The sequence below is a fragment of the Ascaphus truei genome, unplaced genomic scaffold, assembly GCF_040206685.1.
Source record: "Ascaphus truei isolate aAscTru1 unplaced genomic scaffold, aAscTru1.hap1 HAP1_SCAFFOLD_1089, whole genome shotgun sequence".
In the NCBI taxonomy this organism is placed as follows: domain Eukaryota; kingdom Metazoa; phylum Chordata; class Amphibia; order Anura; family Ascaphidae; genus Ascaphus; species Ascaphus truei.
This window is the reverse complement of record NW_027453955.1, coordinates 27,501-53,831: the sequence shown is the minus strand read 5'-3', so window position 1 is coordinate 53,831 and position 26,331 is coordinate 27,501. Positions and strand designations below refer to the sequence as shown.

Below are 26,331 nucleotides of genomic sequence, written 5' to 3'. Positions count from 1 at the left end.
CTATTTCGAAAAATTTTATGCCCTGTCTCCCCTCCAGATCTACCAAATGCTTTATGTTGTTTTGTTTCCAGATAGAGAACTCTGTGCTGGATTGGCCCGGAGCAAAGAGGGGGTTATTCCAAATTGGTGTCATACCCGATGCCCTGCTAGTCAGGCCGCACTTAAGCCTCGTGCCTGCCCAGATAGACAGCGAGTTGGTCATTGAGGATAACGGCAGTTTGGTGCTATTGCGCACCTTCTTGGGGTACCAGATCAGATGCTCTAGTTCCAATGGGGAGCATGCCTCTCGCTCTAACGCGACCCATCTTTTAGAGTCGGGGTTAGTGTGCCATTGCACAATTTGACATAATTGAGCCGCTCGGTAGTATGATAACAAACAAGGTACCGCTAGCCCTCCCGCCCCTGTTTGTGTGCGCATTATCTGTTTGCTCACTCTAGCCTTTTTGCCTCCCCAGATAAACTTATCTATCTCAGTTTGGAGGGAGAGAGTTTCCTTCAAATTTAACGGCACTGGGAGCGTTTGAAAAAGATACAAGAGGCGAGGGAGCAAATTCATTTTTACGCAGTGGATTTTACCAATCCATGAGATCTTATTTTTAGCCCACTTATGGAGATCCTCTCTCAGGGTCCGCATCAGTCGCGGGTAATTGGCGTGGCCGATGGTATTATATGTCCGTGTGATATTGACTCCCAGGTATTTGATTTGTTGTTTCTGCCAGCGGAAATTGAAGTTAAGGGCAATTAATTTTTCTACGTGTTTGGGGAGATTTATGTTAATGGCCTCCGATTTGCTCTGATTTATTTTGAACCCGGAGACCCTATTGAACCGTCCCAATAATTCAAGCAGGTTCGGCAAAGAGGTGAGGGGCCTGGATATTGTCAGGAACACGTCATCCGCATAGAGTGCCACCTTATGCGTCTGGTTTCCGATGGCAATACCTGAAATGTCCTTGCTATCCCGGATCTGGGCCGCCAGCGGCTCCATACACAGTGCAAAGAGGAGGGGGGAGAGCGGGCATCCCTGTCGCGTACCACTCTTAATTTGAAAGGGATCCGAAGCGAATCCCTGGTGGGTAACCCTAGCCGACGGGGTCGAATATAGCGCGAATATAGCTTTTATTAATTTGTTGCCCATTCCCAACGCTCCAAGCGTGGCCTCCAGGTATGGCCAGTCTATCCTATCAAACGCTTTTTCTGCATCCAGACTGAGCGCCATAACTGGTATATCGTTGTGATTGGCTATTTCTATCAGATCAATAATCCGTCGGGTATTATCCGATGCTTGTCGACCCTGGATAAACCCGACATGATCTGGGTGCACCAGTCTGGGTAGGATAAGACTCACTCTATTGGCCAGTAATTTGGAATAGATTTTGATGTCCGAATTAATGAGGGATATGGGTCTGTAGCTCTTACAGTCCTGCGGGTCTTTCCCTGTCTTGTGTATTACTGAAATGGACGCTTGGAGCATTTGGCTAGGGAACGGGATCCGTTTAACACTTGGTTAAACATACGTAGTAAATAAGGGGCCAATTGTTTCCTAAACTTTTTGTAGTAAAGATTTGAGTACCCGTCGGGGCCCGGGGCTTTAGAGGGTTTCAGGTTTTTCATAACCTCCAATAATTCCTCCATTGTAAAATCTGTCTGGCCACCTGTCTTTTAAGGAATAAAATCTCTTTATTATATCACAGTCGTATTCAATTCAACCTAGTTATTTGGTATATATTATAACCCTGTAAGCTACCGTGGCACTGACTTACTGTTCCCTTTACCTGTCCCTGTTTCCTCTCACTTAGAGACTAAGGGTGGGTGGTTAGTGTTAAGGACAGTGTTTAGGGATGCGGTGAAAGCTGACCCCACCTTAGAAGGCATGAGACTGCGGGCGTCCGAGTCTCAGGAAAGCATGGTGCCAGGCCAATTGCTGTGGCACCGTCGGCTCTGGAGTAGGGAGCCGGGACCCACCAGGTTAGACATAGTCTGGACAGGTAGGAGACTGTTAGTGGGACCCAGGGAGTGTGGGAAGCAAAGATTGCAGGTAGCCTTCTCCAGTTCACTAACAGGGCATCAAGGGGTCACTCAGATGAGAGCCCAGCTATTGCAGCCTTACTCCTGGCCAGAGGCATCAGGGGCAGTGGCAGAGATCTGCCGCCCCAGGGATGCCAGCCAGCCAGTGGGTAAAGCGGGTGATTGTGTGCGGATGCTCTTGAACCTGTTACCAGGAATGGGGAAACTGTTTCAGGGAGTACCTCAGGCAGTGGCAGGCCTTTTAGTTAGGATAAGGTTTCCTAGGGGGATTCTAGTTGAGCTAGGGTCCCGGGGAGGTACAGTAGGCAGCCAGGAGCAGAAGCCAGGGCTAGGATAGAGCAGCATAGGGTTCTGTCCTCGGAAAAGCCGGGCAGGACACATAGTACAGATCATCCTTTGCTTCCAGGTGATCTGCATCCTCTACATAGGAATGCCTATGGAGTATCAGCAGAGGTGAAGGACAGTATAGAGAGGAAGGCTAAGGGGGGGGTCAGCCTTCAGCATGTCCAAAGCATGTCCGAGGAACAGACCCTGCCTTTACATTTTAAATCTACAGTTTTTACACACTTTATTAAACATCATGTTCTGCTTGTGCTACAACTGTAATTTCTATATGTTGGGGCATGTAGTGTTTAATTATACTTCCACCCCAAAAATCAGGGTGCTGGGTGCCCTTGTTCCCGAGTTAGCCTTTGTAATTGAAAAGCCGGGCTAGAGGAAGCGAAGTTCCCACACTTCTCACGTCAATTGACCCGCTTCCCACGGCAATGGACTTTCTGCCTTTCAAGTTACAAAGTTAACGAGGGCCGGATAAATTTTAATCGGTAAAACACTTGAGATTCTAACCGCAATCACTTATTCAATTAACTTGTGGTTACGGGTCAAACCGATAGTAATGGATACCCATCTCACAGATGGCCCTTTAAACTTTTGCCAAACGCCTTCAATCAGCACTAGCGTTGGGAGCTCACTACGCCATCTGGTGTCTGTGAAAGGTTATACCAGGCAATGCATTTTTCTTTTCACACAGCAGGCAGGGATTGGCCTGCAAATGGGGGGTAAAAACGGATGGGACAGGGCAAACACAGCAATGCATGGCAAATAAGTTTAACCCCTTCATTCCCAATGCAAGGGGAGTAACCAGCCGGGTATAACACCTTTATTCAGGTCTGCTCACCTCCATCCTCGCCACAATGTTTTCCCCTACACTACCTTTATTGCCCCTATTTTGCAGCTTAGCAGCTAGCCGCTGTGGAATGAATGAAAATGTGCCAACTATATTTGTGACACAAGGGGGAGCCACTAGCACTGAACCCAGCGCTAAGTGAAAAAGCGTGCCTATAAATGGGTGGCTGCTTTGAAGTATAGATATCACTTCCTAAGCCGTAGACCTCTAAACCGCAACGTCAATTGGATAAGTGGTTTGCGGTCTAGCTGAAGTGCTTTTCTGTCAAAATGTATCCACCGGTCTCGTTAGCCACTTAAGCTGAACGTATTGACGTGGGAACCAGGTCAAACCACAGACCACATCACAGCCCGTCCAATTAGATGGCTAACTTGCGCTAGGAGTGAGCTAGCAATCTAATTTTTGGATCCCGGGTAGCTGAAGAAATACGACACACATACATATTTGTTTTATATTGTTTATAAAGGTAGAAACCACATATAAAAAAAATAAAATGTGTTTCAGTGCTGGTTTTAAATGTAAAGACGGGAAACTTTTTCCGTCAGCCCGGTAATAACTCCTTTAACATGTAAATATGTTAAGGGTGAATGAGCTGAGGGACTTCTCATCTCCGTACTTCCAAGGCACCCTGCAGAGTTGGTGCCTCAGTGGCTATGAGGAGTTCAGAGTTGAAAAGCCTCAGAGATCCTAGGTGTTAGGGTGGCCAGGGTGTTGTTAATTACCGATACCGGTGGGAAGTATGAGCACTTCACAGTTGGTGGCCAAACCCCAGACTTAATGTTGCCAGGTAAGGGGTTGGACCCGGTATGCTAAGGAGCTAAGGTGTGAGGTTAGCACATGCTCCGTGCAGACCAGGAAGCAACTTCTGCCCTCTTTGCAAGGTACTGGCAAGTCGCGGATAGGTGGGAGAAATGTTCCCACAGGCGGGATTGGTTCTGCATCTTAGGTATAGGCCCCTTAACCCTATAAAAATACCTGCTGCCCAATCCCAGTCAATTACATCTGAAGATTTCATCGGATTCATCAAGTTCCAGCATCAGCGGTTCCGGAGTGTGAGGGGTTAATTATATCGTAACTAAGGATCGTGCACCTCTTCTGGAATTTGTTAGAGCTAAGGGTTCCCGAACGAACCCTGTAAGGATTGAACAAACTTTTTCCTTTTGGCGGAGATATAGGGGTGGAAACCTGTGCCCCATGCCAGGTACTGTTACCCAGATCAATTTGCGCACCCACTTGCATGCGTGCAGGGGTGCCTAGAGACTTTGTTTCATTCCAAGGACATTTGATTTAATTCCCTGTACCCAGTAAGTGTTTTATTAAGTGTAATTGTGAAAGATTTGTGTGTTTGTCTGAAAATAAATAAATTACAATTTATTTTACTCATCTTGTGTGCTCAGTCCAAAATCCCGGTATTAATTTGTGTACAAGTCTTGGTCTCCCATGACACACTTTAGGAACAAACAAACAATGGGGGAGCATGGGATTAGAAAGACATATACAATAATAATGGTGATGAATATTGACAGTAGTTCCAAAGGTGGGGGGCGGGTTGTAAATATAATAATACTTACACGGCCATGTGTAAGCAACCACAATTAGTGATCACCTCCTTGAGGGCGAGCTGTGCCTCTCCCAGCTAGATATAGCTGTATGTTGATAGGGTTAGGGGAAAAGATATATAATCTATAAGGCTATACTCACACGGCCCTGTGTGAGCTGGTGTAGAAATTGGTTACTTTGGGGTTAAATTTAACCCATCCACATCTATTCGTCACGTAATGGGGGTTTTCTCCAGTATCCAGGGCAGCACGAAAATCAGTGCTAACTCCCAGGCATCAGCCAGGCTCTCCCCCCAGGTGTTATGATGCGTGGGGGGGGGAGGGGTTGGGTGATGAGAAAAACGAGTGAGGCACGGTTCCAGTTAAATATTCACAAGAAATCGCATTTATTAATTAAAACAGCAAAGGGACTCACATACATATAGAATGGACCCCTGGCCTCCTCACGCAGTCCAGGATCGAGTTTGAGCAGCTTTGTGCGCCCTTCCCGCGTCCGGGATGCAGGAAGAAAAACTATCCTGCTGGGCTGCAAACACTGCTCCACGGTCTGACTGCGGAAGCCTCCTTAGGTCAAAATCTTCTGGTGGTTTAGAGCAACGCGTTTCGTCGACACATCGACTTCCTCAGGCTCAAATAATGTTTCTATAAGGGCTCTGGATTAACCCTTTTCTGGGGTTGAAGCTGAAGGGATCCTACTGTTTGCTCCAAGTATTTGTAAGAGAGCTATTGTCGAATTGACCGCTTTACTGTAAGCACACTTTTGTTTCTAATCTGAGGTAAGCGCCTGGTTTTTTGCACACTACCATGACACACTTTAGGGCTGTAGAATTTCTAGCACGTAAATCAATGTATAATGAATGTAATCAAGAAACAACAAGGCTATTACATTGTGTGAGAAAAATAAAGCAACCATTATTTACATCGGGAATGTATGCCTGGAGAATTTGACAATGATCAGGATCATAATTGTATTCACAATTTAGGAAATTTATACCATCCAGTAAGCAAAGAAGATGCTTTGTCACATTAAAATCAAGACATTTCATCTTCTTTATTGTGGCAGAAAAGTGCAAAACAGAATGTGCACTACATCCGAAGAAGCGGTTAACTCACGAGACATTGCACATTTCTTTGTGCTGCCACAATAAAGAAGTTGAAATGTCTCCACAATTGTGATGGCTTGATCTGAGTATGACAGAGCACCTTCTCTACTTACAGTACTGTGTTACATTAGTGTGTGGTAGGATCTTAACTCTGTTTTGGCACAAAATCATTAAATATTTCCCTAACAGCAACTGCTTTCATACAATATTGAACAATTTAAACTACCCGCACCAAAAAAATGGGACCAGCTAAGTGGGACACACTTTTAATCACTTTGTTGCCAGATGGGCAATGCATCACTGACCACTGTGGAAGAGGCGTAAACTCCTCCAATGCTGGAGAGACAGAAATGCACTGGTCACCACCAGCACTGAAAAAGTAATAAACCCAAACTTTACACATGAAACATGTTATGCCTAGAAGGCCCATAACAACAACTTTAAGGGGTTAAGGCAAATCTTTACTAAGCAGTCTTATCCCATAGGACACCTTACTGTCCACAGTTAAAGGACTGTAAGTTGTCTCTGGCACGAGAAGGTGCCATGTGGCAGAAGAGAAGACTGCTTAGTAGAGATGACCCTAAATCTGAATAATTCAGATACCTGATAATATTTTGAATTTGTTTTTAAGTTAAAGCAACAGTACCTGTCAAAATCAAATCTTATATGAACCAAGGGTCTCTCAAATCTGAGCTACAGTACTCAAAGCTCCAAAGAATCCAGATTGTCGGGATATTTTTACTTCCAAGTAAAAATCAAAGATGACTGTAAATCATCCAATTAGAAGCTACAATGCCATCTGACAATGATGTCACAGCTTTCTATTGGTCACCTAAGTAAACATAACCCCTGTGGCCAAACTGTTTCTCCCAGACAAAAATCATTGCAAAGGGATAAATATCTCAGGAACCAGGTACCCCATACTTTGGAGTGGAACAGTTCAGCTCCGGGTCACCTTGTTTCAAATAAAGTTTTAAAAAAACCAACATATATGTAAAAAAAAAATGACAAGTACAGATTGCTGCTTTAAGATGGGCTTGGGAGGGACTCAGCTAATTGCTTTTGGTGTGAAGTCACTGTGCGTTGAGTGGGATCTTTCACAGGTAAAATTCTCCTTTGCCCTCTCTAAATTCTTACTTTGTCCTTTAACCAATAAAATAAAAATTCCCTATATTTCCAGTACAAATACAACCCCAAAAATATAAACATTTATTAATTTTTGTGAGCCAAGTGTCAATACCCTTTCCACTCTAGGTACACAATTTCTCCCTCTTGTGTGTCTTCTTGTGTTTAACAAGAACTGAACTATATGTAAAGCTTTTTCCACACTCTGGGCATGTATACGGCCTCTCTCCTGTGTGAGTCCTCTGGTGTTTAACAAGCGATGAGCTCTGAGTAAAACTTTTTCCACAGTCAACGCAAGCAAATGGCTTCTCTCCAGTATGAGTTCTCTGATGGTTAATGAGACCTGAGGTCTGAGAAAAACATTTCCCACATTTAGTGCATGTGTACGGCTTCTCACCTGTGTGAATCCTTTGATGCTTCACAAATGCAGAGCTGTGACTAAAACTTTTTCCACATTCAATGCATGGATATGGTCTCTCTCCTGTGTGCGTTCTCTGATGATTAGCAAGCGCAGACTTGTCCATAAAGGTTTTATCACACAGAGTACAGGAATATGGTTTCTCCCCTGTGTGAGTTCTCTGATGTTTAAGGAGCGCTGAGCTTTCAGTAAAACTCTTTCTGCATTCAGTACAAGCATAGGGCCCCTCCCCTGTATGTATTCTTTGGTGTCTAACCACATGCGATCTTCGAATAAAACATTTTCCACACTCCACACAGGCATATGGCTTCTCTCCTGTGTGCGTTCTCAGATGCGTAAGAAGATTTGAACTCTGCGCAAACCCTTTTCCACATTTAGTGCAGACATATGGCCTCTCTCCTGTGTGGGATCGCTGGTGTCTAACAAGGTTTAACCTGCAAATAAATCTTTTCTCACAATCATTACATGCATATGGTTTCTCTCCTGTGTGAGTTCTCTGGTGTATAACAAGATGTGAGCTATCAATGAAACTTTTACCACATTTACCGCAGAAATATGGTCTCTCCCCTATGTGGATTCTCATGTGTCTTAAAAGGTGTGAGCTACGATTAAAACTTTTCCCGCATTCAGTACATTTGTAATGCTTCTCTGTGGTATGGAATTTACAATCAACTGTAAACGCTGACTTATTAGTGCTTACTTCACTGCACTCTCTGTCTTCATACTGGTCTATTCCTACATTATTATATACTTGTACCTCTTCAGAATGGCTATGATTGCATTCTTTATTACATGTAGATGTAAACTCTACTCCTTTGCATTCTCTTTGACATTGACCGAGTTCCTCAGTTAAAGTCTTCATAGTGTCCTGTCGCAGTGGGCACCGATTTCTGTGAGCTTCATCTTCATGCCAATATCTGGTATTAACAATATCTTCATGCTTTGTCATATCTGCTGAATAAACCGGTGTATACAGTTGTTCTTCCTTAATCATGATGGATCCAAAATCTGCTGGAGAAGAACATTTTGTCAACTGACAATCCCATATGGACCTTACATTTTCATAACAAAGTATTGTAGATAGAGCGTAGAAAGCCTGCAGGACAGGAAGGAGGAGAGCATTGCTCCTGATGAAAAAAATAGAACCAAACCGAATTGCTGATAAAACAGGTAGGTTTATTCGCGGACCACTAGCAACATTGCAGTCACCAAAAGGTAGTCCTCTTGCACGTTTCACCCACTGGGCGCTTTATCAAAGAGTGACATACCCAATAAATGTGATGCTATATATAGGCTCCAAAGTTGTCCGCCGGCTATCCGCAATAAAAAAATCTGAACGAATTAGAGCACAGCCGAAACGAATCCCAGGTGTGCTATAATGAGTCCAGTGACTGCTTGTCAAACTGTGGAATCACTGAGAGCCCTAAAAGAGTACAAATAAATCCAAATAAATCACGTGAAAATTTAAAAAGATACTTCCAATAAACAGAGCATCAAACAAGATAATAAAACATAATAAGAAGAATACCAAACATGAATGTTGCAGAATGCTGCCTAAAGTTTTGCCTAAAGTTTTACAAAATCAATAATACATTTGCTACTATCAAATAGTGTAACATGTAGTCAGAAATATTTGTAACCCCTCTGATATAAGTGTGTATACTTGGTGAAAATAAACTTGCTGTACTATATTAACAAATGAATCCAGAAATGTACTAGAATATATGCATACTAAATTCAATAGACCTCTATAAATACGTATATAAATCCTATAACAAAACAAGAATGGCCGAACCAATAATTGTGTAAGAGCAAAATATATGTATATAGCAAGGATTATTCTCAAGAAGGAATGGAGATGGGGGGAGGGGAGAATGGGAAAGAGATTGGGAGAGACAATACTATATAGAAATAGATAAACATTAATGATACGAAATTATATAATATATAGATAGTCATAAATTAAAAACTTATGAAAGAACCCTGGTACGACAAAGTTCATCTATATATTAATACATACGAAGAATAACTTCCTAAAGGAAAACAACAAAAACACCCAAAAGAAGTAGTAAAACAATCATCATATCTATCTAGTGCAGAGGTGCGCAACGTTGGGGGCGCGGCGTTTGATGGGCCCATGCTCTTCCCCCAAGGCATTTAAATTAAATGCCGGGGGATCGGGTGAGGCCACTGCAACTCTAAACTTACATTGTCTCTGCCGGCATCAGGACTCCTGTCCTCACGTCATTTGACGCCGTGTGGTCATGTGACGTCACGTGTCAAATGACGTCGCGGGTCACGTGACGTTACATGACCCCACTGTGAAAGGAAAGGGGGGGCACGCACCACCGGAGCAGAAGAGGCAGAGGGGGCGCAGCAAAAAAAGTTTGCACTCCCCTGATCTAGTGAACAGATATCCCCTCTGTTTACAACTCAATATAACAGAAGAGCCAATCAAATCAAATCAATTATTGCAAAGCATTGGGATATTCTAAAATTGGATAGGGACTTAAAACCTTGGGTATAACAGGGCACTAGATTTGAATTCACAAAGGCAAACACTTTGGCCTCACATGTTTCGCCTAGCTTATTTGATTCTAAAAGGAATATTAGTAGATTTAACAAATAAAGGTTGCTACAGGTGTGGCACCTGTTCAATATGTTCCTATATGAAACAAATTAAAACAATTAAATGGAAAAATACAAACCACTTGTGACGGTAGGGGGTACTGCACCGACACACTTTATTCGAGCAAATACCCAGTATGTACCTGGCAGATACCTGGAATGCGCCGCTTCTCACCTCTGACAAGCCCCGTTGTGTTTGCCTTCCCAGCCTGGGTTCATGCCTGGCTGACGGGCGGCTGATCTGTTAAATGATAATGATTAGGATTTAATAGGCTGCAATGCTTTGCGTGTCTACCAGATGGCATAAATTCATGAATTGTAATGCAGTATATATATATATACTGTGCAGTATTGCAGCCAGCGGGAATAAAATGCTTCAATCCCTGCTTGGAAAATACCTCAATGCACTCGGGCAGAAAACAGTCACAAACCTCAATACACCCGGGTATACCCGAATTCGTGGGACTAGCCGAGCTCGAATAAAGTGTGTCGCCAGTGTAAAAAAGGCTTTCAAAGGTTAAGCCTGTTTATCCCTGATCCGTGTATAAGGGTTCAAGAGAGTTAGCTCTTGGGCCCAGTAACATTGGAATCATACACTGTACCATGCAAATTAAAAGTATTTTATGTGTTTTTCCAGTTTCCGGGCATGCCAGCGAGCAGAGATTGCTAGAGTATAAGTTTCAAGGGTGGGTTTGCGGAGGAATTGTTGTCAGAATGTGCCTAGTAGGTTGGGGTCTGGAGTTGTCAGTTCCTCTAAAAATGTAGGCAAATTGTCCCGGCAACATCTTCCCTTGAAAAAACAAGTGCAACTCACCACTAGGGTACCCTGCTTCAGCATGGCCCAGAAAGGAGAATAAGGCACAGGGATAAATAGGTATCCCTGTAGCTGAGGGAATCCCTAAGTTAAGGGGGGTACCCCAGCTAGTGCCAAGGTGAGATAGCCAGGGGGTGAGGTGCCAGGTTTGCGCATGTCTCCTGGCTAATTCATATTTCCCGCTGACCCGGCTTTTCTTACCGGCTTAGCTTGGATTGGTTGCTGGCAATTTTCCCACGCAATGATTGGCTGCTGAGTTTCATTAATGAAACTCAGAATACTATAAAGAACGTGTGAGCCAATCAGATTAGAGTCTTCCAGTAGTAAGAGCGCTGCAAGCTTTTCAAAGTTGCTCTTGCACGAATAGCAGAGCAACCAGCATGGATTTCCCGACTTTTGTGCCTAAGTTCTCAAAATCTAACGTAGCGGAGGCATGTGGAACTTCACACCGATTTATGAACCAGGAGATTCGGAGCTAAGTCCCAATAAGGGTAAAACTTGTATTTAGAGTTGCCTGCAAATAGGAAAGTCTAGTTTTTTTTACCCCAGACTCCCAGTGTGTCTTTTGTCTGTATTTTGTTTTCCATTGTGTGCAAGCAAATTTGTGCGAATAAACTTCAATTTATTTAATTACCTTGTTTTGCTCAATGAATGATCCTGGTAAAAAGGTGTAAATTGCCTGGTCTCCCGTGACATGCTTATTTACTGGTGGGATCATTGAGCGTTATGCTATAGTCCTACAGGGATTTTTTTAGCATAAAGAGAAATGTTTAGATTGTGAGCTCTCAAAACAAGTAGTGACTTGCACATGTTACACAAAGCAGGAAAAGTGCAGGTTCTCTCTGTCACTTAAGTTTAGTGCCACCAGGCAAAAATGGACAGGCGGGCAGGTCGCTATCAGACCTGCGACCGTCCCCGGATCGTAACCCGATGTGAGGGATATGGACTATTGACTGCCGGTCAGGCAAATACTATGCTGGAGGATCTCGAGCGACATGAAGCGGGCATAGCTTCACCTGCTGTTGCATGGACCACTATTCCAGCCAGAATATAGGAGGACATTCCAGGCAGAGATTTTAAACTAGGATGGAGGGGGGAGGGGAATGAAACAGATAATGAACTAAATGGAATAGATGAGGATACAAGGTGGTATGGAGGTAGAATGGGGCCAAGTGCAAGTTTGACAAGTAGTGAGATACCCATAGTAAATAGAGATAATACTAGAAAACTTCTAGAGACTAAACCAAGTGGGAGCAGAAAGGAAGGAGCAGATAAGATAATAGTACAGGCTGAAAAAAACTTAAATGCATGCTTGCTAATGCAAGAAGCCTGACAGATAAAATGGGGGAGCTTGAATTAATAGCTACAAGGGAGCAGTATGATATCATCGGCATTACTGAAACATGGTGGGATGAAACTCATGACTGGACAGTTAATTTAAAGGGGTATTCTCTTTTTCGGAAGGATCGAACAAATAGAAGGGGAGGGGGAGTATGTCTATATGTTAAACCAGATCTAAAACCTATTATAAGGGATGATGTCTATGAAGGGAATGATGAAAATGTAGAGATCTTGTGGATAGAAATTAGCAGTGGAGGTAAAAGTATAAAGAAAATGTTTGTTGGAATATGCTATAAACCACCAAATATCTGTGAGATTGAGGAAGCTAAAATACATTTGCAAATGGAGAAGGCATCAAAACTGGGTCATGCAAAGGCAAACAAGATCTTATTTTGCATCAAACGGGCAATGGATGGAAGGGAAGTAAACATAATTATGCCCCTTTACAAAGCATTAGTAAGACCACACCTTGAATATGGAGTACAATTTTGGGCACCAATCCTAAGAAAATACATTATGGAACTAGAGAGAGTGCAGAGAAGAGCCACCAAATTAATAAAGGGGATGGACATTCTAACTTATGAGGAGAGGCTAGCTAAATTAGATTTATTTACATTAGAAAAGAGGCGTCTAAGAGGGGATATGATAACTATATACAAATATATTCAGGGACAATACAAGGAGCTTTCAAAAGAACTATTCATCCCACGGGCAAGGACTCAGGGCCATCCCTTAAGGTTGGAGGAAAGGAAATTTCACCAGCAACAAAGGAAAGGGTTCTTTACAGTAAGGGCAGTTAAAATGTGGAATTCATTACCCATGGAGACTGTGATGGCAGATACAATAGATTTGTTCAAAAAAAGGTTGGACATCTTTTTAGATGGGAAAGGTATACAGGGACATACCAAATAAGTATACATGGGAAGGATGTTGATCCAGGGATTAATCCGATTGCCAATTCTTGGAGTCAGGAAGGAATTAATTTTTCCCCTTAATGGGGTTTTTTGTTTGCCTTCCTCTGGATCAATAAGTAAGTATAGATATAGAATAAAGTATCTGTTGTTTAAATTTAGCATATGTTCAACCTCATCTACTATGTAACTATGTAACTAAGAGGGAGAGGAGAATAGGGATGAAGAGGAACCAGGGGGTGAGCTTCAGAGGGAGTGCAGCCGCAGTAGCCCCAATTGCTACTCGTCTCCCTGTTGCAGGACTTACCTCTCTCCTCGCCACTTGGGGAGAGGGGGTCACCTTTGAGCAAACGTTGCAGTTGGTTGCTGTCACAGTAGGCCAAGAATTATGCACAAATTAATACCGGAATTCTGCACTGAGTATACAAGTTGAGTAAAATCAATTGTAATTTATTTCTTTCAGACAGACTCACAAATCTTTACAATATACACAATAAAACACTTGCTGGGATGGGGGAACGAAATCAATTGTCCCTGGAATGAAAAAAGTTTCTGGGCACCCCTGCATGCATGCAAGTGGGTGCGCAAAAGGAGCCGTGTAGCAATTCCTGGCTAGAGGCACAAGTTGCCACCCCTATATTTCCGCCAAATGGTAAAAGTTTGTTCAGTCCTTACAGGGCTCGTTCGGGAACCCTTAGCTTTAACGAATTCCAGAAGAGGGAGACTATCCTTGGTTACAATATTATTAACCCCTCACACTCCGGAACCGCTGATGCTTGGTTCAATCGTTGTTAAGTCAAATGAATCTGCTAGGGACTGGTCAGCAGGCATTTTTATAGGGTTGAGGGTCCTATACCTTACATGTATAACCAATCCCGCCCATGGGAACATTTTTCCCATCTATCCCCAACTTGCCAGTAGTTTTCAGAAAGTTGCGTCCCGGTTTGCACAAGCAGGCGCTAACTTCCTACCTATGCTCCTTAGCATACCGGGTCCCTCCCTTTACCTGGCGACACCGAGTCTGGGGTTTGGCCACCAAGTGTGAAGTACCCATACTTTACACCGGTATCTGGCACTTACAATATCCCGGACACCCTGACACCTAGGATTGCTGAGGCTTTCAAATCCGGACTTCTAATAGACATTGAGGCACCTACTCTGCAGGGTGCCTTTGAGGTACGGAGTTGAGAAATCCCTCAGTTCATTCATCCTTAACATACTTGCATGTCAAAGGATTTTTCTCCCGGGCTCACAGAAAAAGTTTTCTTGTCTTCACATTTAAAACCAACAGTATAACACAGTTTATTAATAAAGTATGTTCTGCTTGTGCCACTACTATAAACTTTAAATGGGTGTGCATGGTTTCTTTATTCCTAGCTCACTCCTATCGCGAGTTAGCTTATTTAATTGAACGGGCTATGATGTGGTTTGCAGTTTAACCCACTTCTCACGTCAATTTACTTTCCCCCTTTCAAGTTAGGAAGCTAACAAGGTAACGGATACATTTTGACAGAAACCAGTTCAGTTAGACCGCAAACCACTTATTCAATTAACCTTGCGGTTGCGAGGTCTAGGGCTTAGAAATTAAGACCTATGTTTCAAAGTGGCCACCCATATACAGCCACGCTTCTTCAATCAGCGCTTGGTTTAGCGCTCGCAGCTCCCCCTTGTGTCGCAAAGCCAATTGGCACAGTTCACATACAATTTTATTACTGCAGCTAGGAAGTGAGCTGCAAAATGGGGACAATAAATATGCTGTAGGGGAAAATATATCAGTGTGGTGCACATACAGTTAACCCCTTCAGTCCCAATGCAATTTAGGGTTAATCAGCATGGTATAATGCCTTTATTAATGGCCTTATTAACACCCTATCGCCACAATTGCAGCCTCTCAAGGTGTGCAGCCCCCTTGACCCAGCAAGAACCCTGCTCAACCTCCCCTACCAAAGGTGTCACACTACAACTTCAGCAAGTAAGTAGATGGCACGGACGACATTTACGGATTTCTCAAAGTCTTTGAGGATCAGTGTTGCCGGTTCCATGTGCCAGAATGGGATTGGGCTTTGCGTTTGTTGCCGCTATTGATGGGGATCGCTCTTAGGACCTTTCAGGGGATACTGTCAATGGACAGCAACAACTATCAGCATGTGGAGGCTTTGTTGCTGTGCTAGTATGCCCTCACTCCATAGGCATACCGTGGCAAGTTCAGGTCTGAGGACAAGACCAGCCGGGAAACACATGCTTTTTTGCTTCCCAACTTATCCAGCATGATACTCAGTGGGTGGATGGATGCAGTGCCACCAAGTACCAGAGCTTACTGGACTTAATATTCAAAATGCAGTTTCTGAAGCGGTGTCAGCCAGAGGTGAGGGATTGGGTCTTTGACCGAAAGCCAGCCACTTGCCGGGATGCGGCCAGCCTGGCTGACAAGTATCACGAGCCGTGCCGTCACACAAGAAAGGGACTGCTCAGAATGGAGCCCCACCGGCTCAGTACACAACGGCACCCGACACTGGAAGCCGAAAGCAGCTGCAGTTGGGAGCATACCGAAGACTACAGAGTTCAAGCATGTGAAGCAGTGCTACCAGTGTAATCCGACTGGGCACATCAAGCCAGATTGTCCAGAGAGGCACTGGATCAACAAACCTCATCAGGGGCAACACATTTCAGCTGCAAAACCAGTCACCGCCATGTGACTGGCACAAACAGAGGGACAGCTGTCCAGAACGTCCAGCAGTGGACTCAAAAGGAGGACTCTACCACTTCAGAAAGTGGCACAGCGGAGCAGCAGGAGGGCATCAGATTGCAACTGTTGGGTTGCAATCCAACGATGTGCGGAGGAAGCATTTACGGCCAGTGACCATCGTAGATCACCAAGCAGTCGGCTTGCTTGACTCCGATGCCAATGTTACTCTGGTGAGACTTGATATGGTCAATCCAGAGGATCTGCTCCCGGGCACAGGGATGCAGGTCACTATGCCAGACGGGGGACCTAGGTCAATTCAGGTTGCCCGGGTGTTTCTTGACTGGGGCACCGGTCAAGGCATGAGAGATATGGGTGTTTTGCCAGGGTTGGATACTGAAGTACTACTTGGTAACAACATAGGGCACCTCATCTGCTTGTTTGCAGAGGAGACTGCTCCGGTTGCAGCCATTACCAGAAGCAAAAGCAGGGCAATTGCCCAGGCAGAGGAGCCTTTGGTACCCCAACCCACTGAGGATCTCGCCATCCCCCTGCATATGGGACCAACAACTCCAGAGGTCTCTGCAGGGACCAGGCAGGTAAGCCAGACAGAGTCGCGACAATGTACTGACCTTACTTCCAATTGACCTGTTTCCCTATCACCTGATTTGGTGACTGTGGGAGAGTGGCCGGAGAGAGTGGCACTCCATTCCACTAGCAGTGCATCATGGGGTGTCACGGTGGACCCAGCTTATTAAGACTTTTAATTACCGGGATCATTGATTGAGCAAGCAGAGAGATAAAAACAAATTGCGTTTATTCACCTAACAAACGTACACAACTATGTTACACAAAAATACAGTAAAAAGACACACTTACTTTGGAAACTGGGATAACACATTTGTCAAACTAAAAGACCATTTTACTTAATAGATATTTATACATATATATTTAGGCACTGTACCGTGTATGATTTTCACTGGATGTGCTAAAACTGAGCTTTGTCTGTGTTTTATGGGCTGTCTCTGGTTTTAAATATACACTGTAGAGTTCATTACCGGTGACTTGGAAAATACTGAACCCGCCCTTTCAGAAGACATTGTTCCACTGGTTTTACCCCTAGGCATAGGCTTAAACACAGTAGGATTAGACAAACCCCATGGTATCTCCCCATCAGACCCTTCATCACTGGCCACCCAGTCCCGCCAGTCCGTAGATAATTTGGGCGTATTAGTTGTATTACCCCCACTAGGACCCTGATGACTCGACCGTAACCCAGAACTGGATGGGGCAGGGGCAGTGGATGGGGCATTGGCGCTAGGGACAGGTGGCAGGAAAACAGCACAGTCTATGACAGTCTCGAGTCCGGCTATGCCACTACAGACCTCTTCTTTCCTTTGCCCAGTACAGCTTCCATATACTGCTTCTTCTCTTCCTCGGATAGGCCGGTGCGGATATCAGGAGCCGCACTTTTTCGGTTCACTCCGCTGGTGGAACTGGATGTGACGTCATCATCTGTGGACGTCGCAGAGTCACGGTACAGGTCCCGCATCGGAAGTACGTTGTTGGCTAGTCGCTGCACCGGAAGTTCGGCGTGGTCGCGTCTACGTAACTAGGCCTCAGGATGATCTCTCTCTCCGGTCTCCTCTGTCTTCACCTGGCGGGAGTAAGGGGGTGGTGGTTCCTTACCGCTCTGCTGGGTCGCGATACTCTGCTGGACTCCTGGAGCAGTCTCGGGTCCCATCTTCGCCACACTGGGAGTCACCACGGCCGTGGGACTTCTACGCGGCTCAGGCCACACCAGCGCCTGCTGTCGGGGAACTCCAGACTCATCTGCTCCCCATCACGTTAGTGAATCTTTCTTGACAGCACCAATGAAGTAGTCCACCGGCTGGCGTGTCACCACCGACGATATACTGGTGCACTTATCGCCCGACGACCGATAGGCACGGACTGACATCTACCTCTAGGTTGTCCAGCTCCATCAAGGTCGCTTGGGGGACGTCCATAGGAGCTACGATGGTTGGAAAGGGATCTACTGGCCATAAGTAGAAGATCCCGCATTGCGGACACCGTGCAGTGGTGCTTGGCTCAGGCCCAGGCAGTCTGCATTGCAGGCACAGACAACTGAGGTATTCTCTGCCTTCCACTTCCACCACCAGGAAGCCTCCTGGGAGTTGGTAAGTGGTAACGTGGCACGTAGCCATACTGCTAGCATTGGGAATGGTAGATACACTGGCGACACACTTTATTCGAGCTCGGCTAGTCCCACGAATTCGGGTATACCCGGGTGTATTGAGGTTTGTGACTGTTTTCTGCCCGAGTGCATTGGGTTATTTTCCAGGCAGGGATTGAAGCATTTTATTTCCCGCTGGCTGCAATACTGCACAGTATATATATATATATACTGCATTACAATTCATGAATTTATGCCATCTGGTAGACACGCGAAGCATTGCAGCCTATTAAATCCTAATCATTATCATTTAACAGATCAGCCGCCCGTCAGCCAGGCATGAACCCAGGCTGGGAAGGCAAACGCAACGAGGCTTGTTAGAGGTGAGGAGCGGCGCATTCCAGGTATCTGCCAGGTACATACTGGGTATTTGCTCGAATAAAGTGTGTCGGTGCAGTAGCATTGGAGCGCGACAATGTGCTCTGTCTTGATTGTCAGCTCTACAAGACTGAAGGTGTGGTAGCTCACATCCGACTCCTTTCGCTCGAGTAGAATTTCGTGAATGGCTCTCACTGGGATCCCTCACTCTGGTGGAGAATAGAGGAGGGTCACTCGGTATTACTTCATGACGTGGGCTCCTTGCGGATCCAGTCACAGCACAGGGGGGCGCAGCTCCTGCTTTCGCGCCACTTCTCTCCTTCAGGCAGGGTGTTGGCTTTTGTGCCAAACCTGATTAAATCCATGCACTCAGCTTTCTTGCAGCCAGAATGCACACAGCACGTGTGCCATTCAGACTCGGCGGGAACCACCATCTTAGCTTCTTTACAACATAGTTACATAGTAGATGAGGTTGAAAAAAGACTTCCGTCCATAAAGTTCAACCTATGCTATATTTAGACAACAGATACTTTATCCTATATCTATACTTATTGATCCAGAGGAAGGCAAACAAAAAACCCCATTTAGGGGAAAAATTAATTCCTTCCTGACTCCAAGAATTGGCAATTGGATTATTCCCTGGATCAACATCCATCAACAACGCGCGGTGAACTATCATGTATAGTAGCCGCCATCTTTGGTGAACCCACGGTTTTCACAATAGCACAACCCTGACTGTTTGGAAGGGAACTCGCTCTTCTGTGAACTCTGCACTCCATTTCAGCCTCTAACCAGTGATAATTCAGCATACCCCAGGCTAGGCAAAACTCTTTCTCTGTACACTGCACATGACAGTCCATTACAAGTGCTCTACGGTGATAGTCTGGCTAGAAGTGCTTTTGGGGGGCGTCTACCCCGCAGCACGGGCGTCCCTCCTATTGGCTGCCAGTACCGCAGACCTTCTCCAGAAGTTGCTGACCCATGTTATACAGTATACTTCACTCTTCCTACGATCACTCGTCTCAGGCGACTAGAACAGCTGTCAACTCTGTTGACCTCCTTAGGCCGTCTTAGGTCGTACTTTGCGAGGTTCAGGGACCCCCTGACTACACCTAGACTCCCTCTTTCTTCTACACTTGCTCTGGAAGTATACATCTTTCTCTTCCAGTTCTGCTTCGCTGAAAGTCTGTCCTGATTGATCTCAGCAGCGCCGCCAAATGTAGCCCTGTCCCCCCCCCCCCCCAAGTGAGATCTGGGGTTAGGATGTAATTATTCTACTGGTGCTGATTATACCTGTTGGCTCACAGGAGCCTAAGCCTCTGCCACGGAAAGCGTGGGCTAAATTATTCTTACAATGTGGTGCAGCGCCTCCACCTGTGAGGGATCCTAGCAGAGCGGAAGCAGCCCCTCATAGGACACAATCAATTGAACACACAGCTTTGTAAAAATAGAAAGGCCTTTACTGAACATAGATACAGGCAGTCCTCGTTTTACAATGCTTCGTTTTACAACGAATGGCTTATCCAACGCTATGCAATACCTATGTTCATTTTTACAACGCCAAAACAGCTTATCCAACGCTCTTACGGCGCTTTGCAAAGTTGTTTATGTGAATATAATATATATATTATATAATGCTATATAATATATTTTATTATTATATTATATATTTGTTATATTATATAAATATATATATATATATATATATATATATATATATATATATATATAAAATACAGTATATAAACTATATACACTATATAATTTATGTGTGTGCGGCATATCTTATTGCCTGCGTAAAATATTTGGTGTATTTTAGTGTTAAAAATGCCTTCAGGAACAGAACCTTTTATTTAAACAGTGTTCCTATGGGAAAACGTGTTTCGCTTTAAGACGTTTCGCTATCCAACGCCATTTTGAGTAACGCATTGTGTCGGATAACTGAGGACTGCCTGTATAACATAACCCTGAACACTAGACTCTATAATGACTAGAGATACAACTGCCCCTCGCCTCGCAGGGCCTTCACCCCATACCATGTACCCAAAGTCCCACAACCCTTAGGCGTGATCAGCGCCATACTAGATGAGGATATAGTTGGTGCACTTGGTGTATAACAGTACCTGCCGGGTGTGTCCACACCCGGGAGCGCTGACATGGAGATAAGTGAATCCTCTGATCCCGCGACTAATCCGCTTCCGAATTGGATGATGTCCTGTAGGATGATCCCACCGTAGAAACCGTCTCTGTATCTGGAAAGGATCTGGTCCCAGATAACACAACCTTCAGGGCTGCGCAGGATTCTGACTGTGTCCCTGAACTAACAAACAACTAAAGGGCCAGGGTCCCTACCTAAGGAAATAAAACAATACAAGTGCGCAACTAAAATGAGCCAGCAATTGTGAAATAATAGTGAATAAAATACTACTAAATACCCAAGTGAGAATAAATAACTGTGTTACCAATTAAATGTAGGGCGCGTCTGCTGCTGTAATTAGGGTGGCCCAAAACCCTGATAATCTAGACAAAACCAAAACAGAAAACAGCGTACAATGCTCATCGTGAAATAAGTATAAACAATTTATATGTTAAAAATAATTCAAGGTTCTGCGTACATCAGATAGAAGAAAAACGGGCATTGAATGTAACAATAACAGCTATTACCACTCATGGACACCGGAACACACGGGAAAGCAAAGACGGATAGCCTGGTCCACTCCAGTGTTCTGCGGTCAGATAGCCTGCAGTGCTTCTGTTCGTCACGATGTATGCAAAGGGACCCGCAAATTCGCCAATAGCATCCAGAAGAGTAAGTCCAAAGCTCCGTTTGAATCAGGAGTAGCAGTTGTTTCACTGGAAATCTCATGGAACAGCGTCTGACGTCTATCTCGCAGCACCACGCGAAGCGCCATCGGGCAGTTACAGTGGCGACCAACTTTATTCTAACTCGACTAGTTCCGCGAATTTTAGAATATCCCGGTGATGTGCAGTTTATTGTCGTTTTTGCCCGGAGTGTATTGCGTTATTTGGCGCCCGTGATTTAAGCATTTTATTCCCACTGTCTGCAATACTGCAATGCCGTGTAAAAACGCATGGGGGCGTTTGCGAGCTGTTGACTTTGAAGTCTAATACCTTCGCGGTTCAACACAGTCTGTGCGTGCGCGCGCAGTAATAGTAAAATTGCATATTTAATTTATTTTAAAATACAGTACTGTACATGGTCGGACCCTGTTGGGGTGAAGTGAGGGGGTTCCTAACATCTGGGGGCACAATAAATTTTATTTCTAGGTGCCCTAGAAAAGAAGTTCCCATGCCAATTGGCCATGAATTTGACCGAGGCCCTAAATAGTTCCCACGCCAATTGCGAGAATATAATTTAAAACAATCCGTTCTGTGGGTCTGAGCGGGTTGAAATTCGTCTGGCCCTCATGCAGAAGGACCCTTGCCATAGTGGCAAAATATCAGCCTTGCACGACCCCCGGAACCGGAGGTACCAAAAGACAGTTTAAAAGCACATTACCAAAGTGGCTTTTTTTTCTGCCATGCAAGTCAATGGCAGAAACCTGACCTTTAACATTACCCTGACTCCGTTCTGTTGCCACGAGAGGGTCGCAGTTTGCCATGCAATCCTGCCGCAACAAGGACTACATGGTGACCGAATCTGACCCCTCTAGGTTGAACAGAACCGGAGATATGGGTTCCAGGTTTCTGCTCATTCTGACTTAGCCGTTTCAAAGCAGCGCGGGTTTCTCCGCCATTGCGCTCAATGGTAGGACCCTCCTCGCCGGCGTGACCCTTTCTCCTTGGCATTACAGCTCGGATTAATTAAACAGAAAAAAGTGCGCAACCCAAAAAGACACTTAATTGTTATAAGAACAATGTCTAAATCATACACCATATAATCAGGCCTTGATAATCAATTCGTCTGAATGCAAGGCTCAACCCCACTGTGGAAGTGACAAAAAAATGTTTAAATTAAATCCATACAAAACCGTTGGACAAGGCGTCTGCTGTTGAATTAAAGAGTGGCCCAAACAGTCCCACGAACTAAGAGATAAAGACACAAAAAAAGCGCAAGACGCAAATGGTGAAGTATACTGCTGCGGCAGCTTTTATTCTTACTAATCACTGGCATGTACCTGGCATGTTCCTGGAATGCCACACTGTTCACCCGGAGCATGCCGGGCTCCTTTTGCTATCCCAGCCAGGCGCATTACACGGCTGACGTGCGGTTGATGTGTTAATTGATAATGGTTCAGGATTTACTAGGCTGCAATGCTTCGCGTGTCCGCCAGATGGCATAAATTCATGAATTGTAATGCAGTGTATATATGTATATGTATATATATATGTATATATATATATATATATATATACTGTATAACAACAACCCCTATAACCCCTAACATACAGTACTGTACACATACAGTACTGTATATGCACATCAATGATACTATAGGCCGGCGGGGGCGAGATGTGTTTGCTGCAGAGAGAGAACCGCTGCTCTCTCTGCGCAAACATCGGCACATTAAAAATTATTTAAAATACATATTTATTGATAGTGTAGATGTGCAGGGGGTCTCCGGAGCTGAACCGCGTTGGTTTCAGGTCCGGGGACCCCCTGCTCCCCGAGATACAGCCTCCTTTATGAGGTGCCGGTATCCCTCTGCATTTAAAGGTCCCGATCACGTGACCGCGGCCTGTAAACCAAGCAGAGAGATACCGGCACCCCCTAAAGGGGCCTGTATCTCGGGGAGCAGGGGGTCCCCGGACCTGAAAACAACGCGGTTCAGCTCCGGAGACACTCTGCACATCTACACTATGAATAAAAATGTATTTTAAATGTATTTATTTATATTCATTTATTTATTTAGATTTATTTATTAATTGTGCTGCTGCTGCTGCTGCTGTGTGAATTTTTTTTATTGTGGGTAGTGGGGGTGGGTGAAGGGGGTATTAGCCCCATCGGTGGTTGTTTAGGGCTTGCGGGGGGGGTAGCGGGTGCACTTAACCCCTTCATGACCGTAGCGGTATTAACTGCTACGGCCGTGAAGGGGTTAAGTGCACCCGCAACCCCCCCGCAAGTCCTAAACTCACACCAAGGGCCAAACACCCCCCTTCACCCACCCCCGCTACCCACAATAAAAAAAATTCACGCACAGCAGCCCCACTATTAATAAATAAATCTAAATATATAAATATATATATGCAAATACAACTGTATGCTCATCTGCATGTCTTAGGCAGGTCAGCAACCCCGCCTTTCCCCATTATCACCCAGCATACAGCACTTCCACTGCAGCAAGGGATTCTGGGAAATGACATGCAAATGAGCACACAGTGTCACTTTTTGCCTCAATAACCATTTTTAACATGGTTCCCTATAGGCTTAAGCTTGCTGCTTGGTCACAGCTTTGAGCACAGCCAGGGTTAAGGTGCATACCCAGAAAACCACAAACAGACAGCTGTTTCGACCTTGATGGGTCTCATCAGTGTGGGGTTGATTTTAACTGGGTATGCAAAAGAGGCTATATACAGTATATATATATATAATAACAATCCCTATACATATACAGTATATATATACATATACAATATATATATATATATATATATATATATACATATACAATATATACAATATATATATATATATATATATATATATATATATATATATATATATATATATATATATATATTATATACACTCAGTTTATACACACACATGATGAACCAATATACAAATAAATGTAGAATGTTTATCAAAATCATACTGTCCTACAAATAACACTTCTCCATACAGACAATAATAATAATCCATTTAATAATCCTAACTGATTTTACAATCTAAAACCTCACATTCCAATCCATACATTGCATTTACATTGTATAAATGATGCATAAAATCTATGCACCATATAAATTCTGCAAATTAATGTTAACAATATCATTGCAAGCTAAATACAAACACTTCCAAACAAGTCAACTATTTTAACCAATCAAGTAAACAAAAATCAATATATACTGTAAGTACCAACCAGAAAACACAATTTAAAACCAAAGCTAACCCTTACAATACCAAGGATTACATCTATCTAATTGTAAAAAACATTATACATTATACACACATTGAAGCATTGCAATAAACAACATACAGTACAGTACATCCCCTGTATCTCCCTGCCTGAGTGTAATCTGTGTAAAGCCCCCTCCCCCCTAATGTTTCTGTTAAATCTCTCTGCCTTCAGTGTAATCTGTTTAAAGCCCCCTCCCCCTAATGTTTCTGTTAAATCTCTCTGCCTTCAGTGTAATCTGTTTAAAGCCCCCTCCCCCTAATGTTTCTGTAAAATCTCTCTGCCTGTATTGCTGTGAGTGCAGTGTATGTAAATGTGGGGAGGGGGGGGACCCGATGTGCATACTGTGAGGTCTTACCACTGACAACGTTGAGACATTAGGGGGTCTGGCATAACAACATAACAGCATTTAGGATGAAGCCATTTTGTGTGAATATTTCAATCCGCCATCTTGTCTTGTCTTTGTGAGTCTAATTTCTGTGTTTCATTTCTGTATAAACAAATGTGTGAAGCAGAGAATGGAATTTTTTCGCTCCTAGCTAAATTTATTGACTCTTCCTCATCCAATCAACTTCAAATTAAAAGAGTAAACAGGCTAAAGGTTATGAGAACCCATGAGATAAACTTAGATTCTCGCAGTGAAACTAGTTCTCACACAAATGCCAGGTGGTAGGATAGGCACATCCCATTTAACCCCAGAATGGTTTCTAGCTGACAGACAGTTATACAATATTATTATGTATTACAAAATAACATCAGCTTTAGTATTGTTATGTATTACAAAATGAGGTAATGTTTAGTGACGTGCAAGCCCCCCCATAAAGGGGTGGAGCTTTAGGATTTAGGGTATAAATATATGGCATACCATGTTTATTGTTTAGAGAGCTTTTGTTTTGAAGCTGTCTATGTAGTGCACTTGACTTGAATAAATTCACGTGTTATTCTGTTTTCAAAATAACCTCAGACTGTGTTTCTTATTTACGTTTTTCTCACCACCCTCACCCCCTACCCACATACCATTACCCCCCCCCCCTGGCCATGGCCCCTCCGCTTCTGCAAAACAGACACAAAAATTAAAACATCCAAAGTAATGTCCCCTAACCCCATAATCACCATAGCGGTTATTAACCGCTACAGTCATTAAGGGGTTAACCCACCCTCACCCACCACTCGGGATGCCTACATACCCTCCCACGCCTAACCACCCTCACCCAGTACCCACAAGGGAGGCCTACCCACATACCGTTGGGGAAACACCCCCCCCCCACCCCCAGTACCCACAATAAAAAAAACACAGTGACCCACAATAAACATCATTCTATTTATTAAATACATTACCCAACCCTGTGCCCCCCATAAATACATGATTTATTCTTTTACATACAGGGTTCATAACGCAGCCCCACGCGAGTCCCCGGTGGGCTGACGGGGCACCTGGACAGACCTTTTCAAACAGGTTCTGGAGGCCTGCTGGTGGGTCCCATCAGCACCATGGCCCCCAGGTGGTCTCCTTGGGTCACCGTGGGCCACAATTGGGTCCCCACGGTAGGCCCAAGGATGTCTGGGAGCCCCGGGTCAGACCAACAGGTGTCTGCGGGGCCTCGGGTGGTTCCCTCGGGGGTCTGGGGAACTCACGGGTGCTCACTACGGGTCCGCGGTGCCCCCACAGAAGTGGGACCACACATCATCATCCCCGCTCCAACGGGTCGGCGGTGCCCCCACAGAAGTGGGACCACACATCTCCTTCCCCGCAGACTACGGGTCGGTGGTGCCCCCACAGAAGTGGGACCACACATCTTCATCCCCGCATGTGTCACCCGTGGAACCACCAGCCTGATACCCATGGGATACCCGAGGCGATCCACAGGTGGTCTCCAGAGGTCCCACGCAGAACCACGGAACCAACC

The 26,331-nt window shown here is 44.5% G+C and overlaps 1 protein-coding gene across 3 annotated transcripts in view; it reads right to left on the bottom strand.

Annotated features, from left to right (window-relative positions):
* Nucleotides 1-5,143: 5,143 nt before the first annotated feature.
* LOC142475188 (uncharacterized) overlaps nucleotides 5,144-26,331 on the bottom strand; it is a 30,133-nt gene continuing 8,945 nt past the window's right edge. Inside the window, exons 2-3 of one of the 3 annotated variants that reach the window (XM_075581164.1) lie at nucleotides 20,471-20,699; nucleotides 5,145-8,424 (exon numbers count right to left, since the gene is read on the bottom strand). In XM_075581164.1, the coding sequence (XP_075437279.1) occupies nucleotides 7,124-8,410 (1,287 nt within the window). In that variant the 5' untranslated portion in view covers nucleotides 8,411-8,424; nucleotides 20,471-20,699 and the 3' untranslated portion in view covers nucleotides 5,145-7,123. Of the gene's footprint in view, nucleotides 8,428-20,470; nucleotides 20,700-26,331 lie in introns of all 3 variants that reach the window. The other 2 variants (XM_075581161.1, XM_075581162.1) reach the window with 2 other exon arrangements.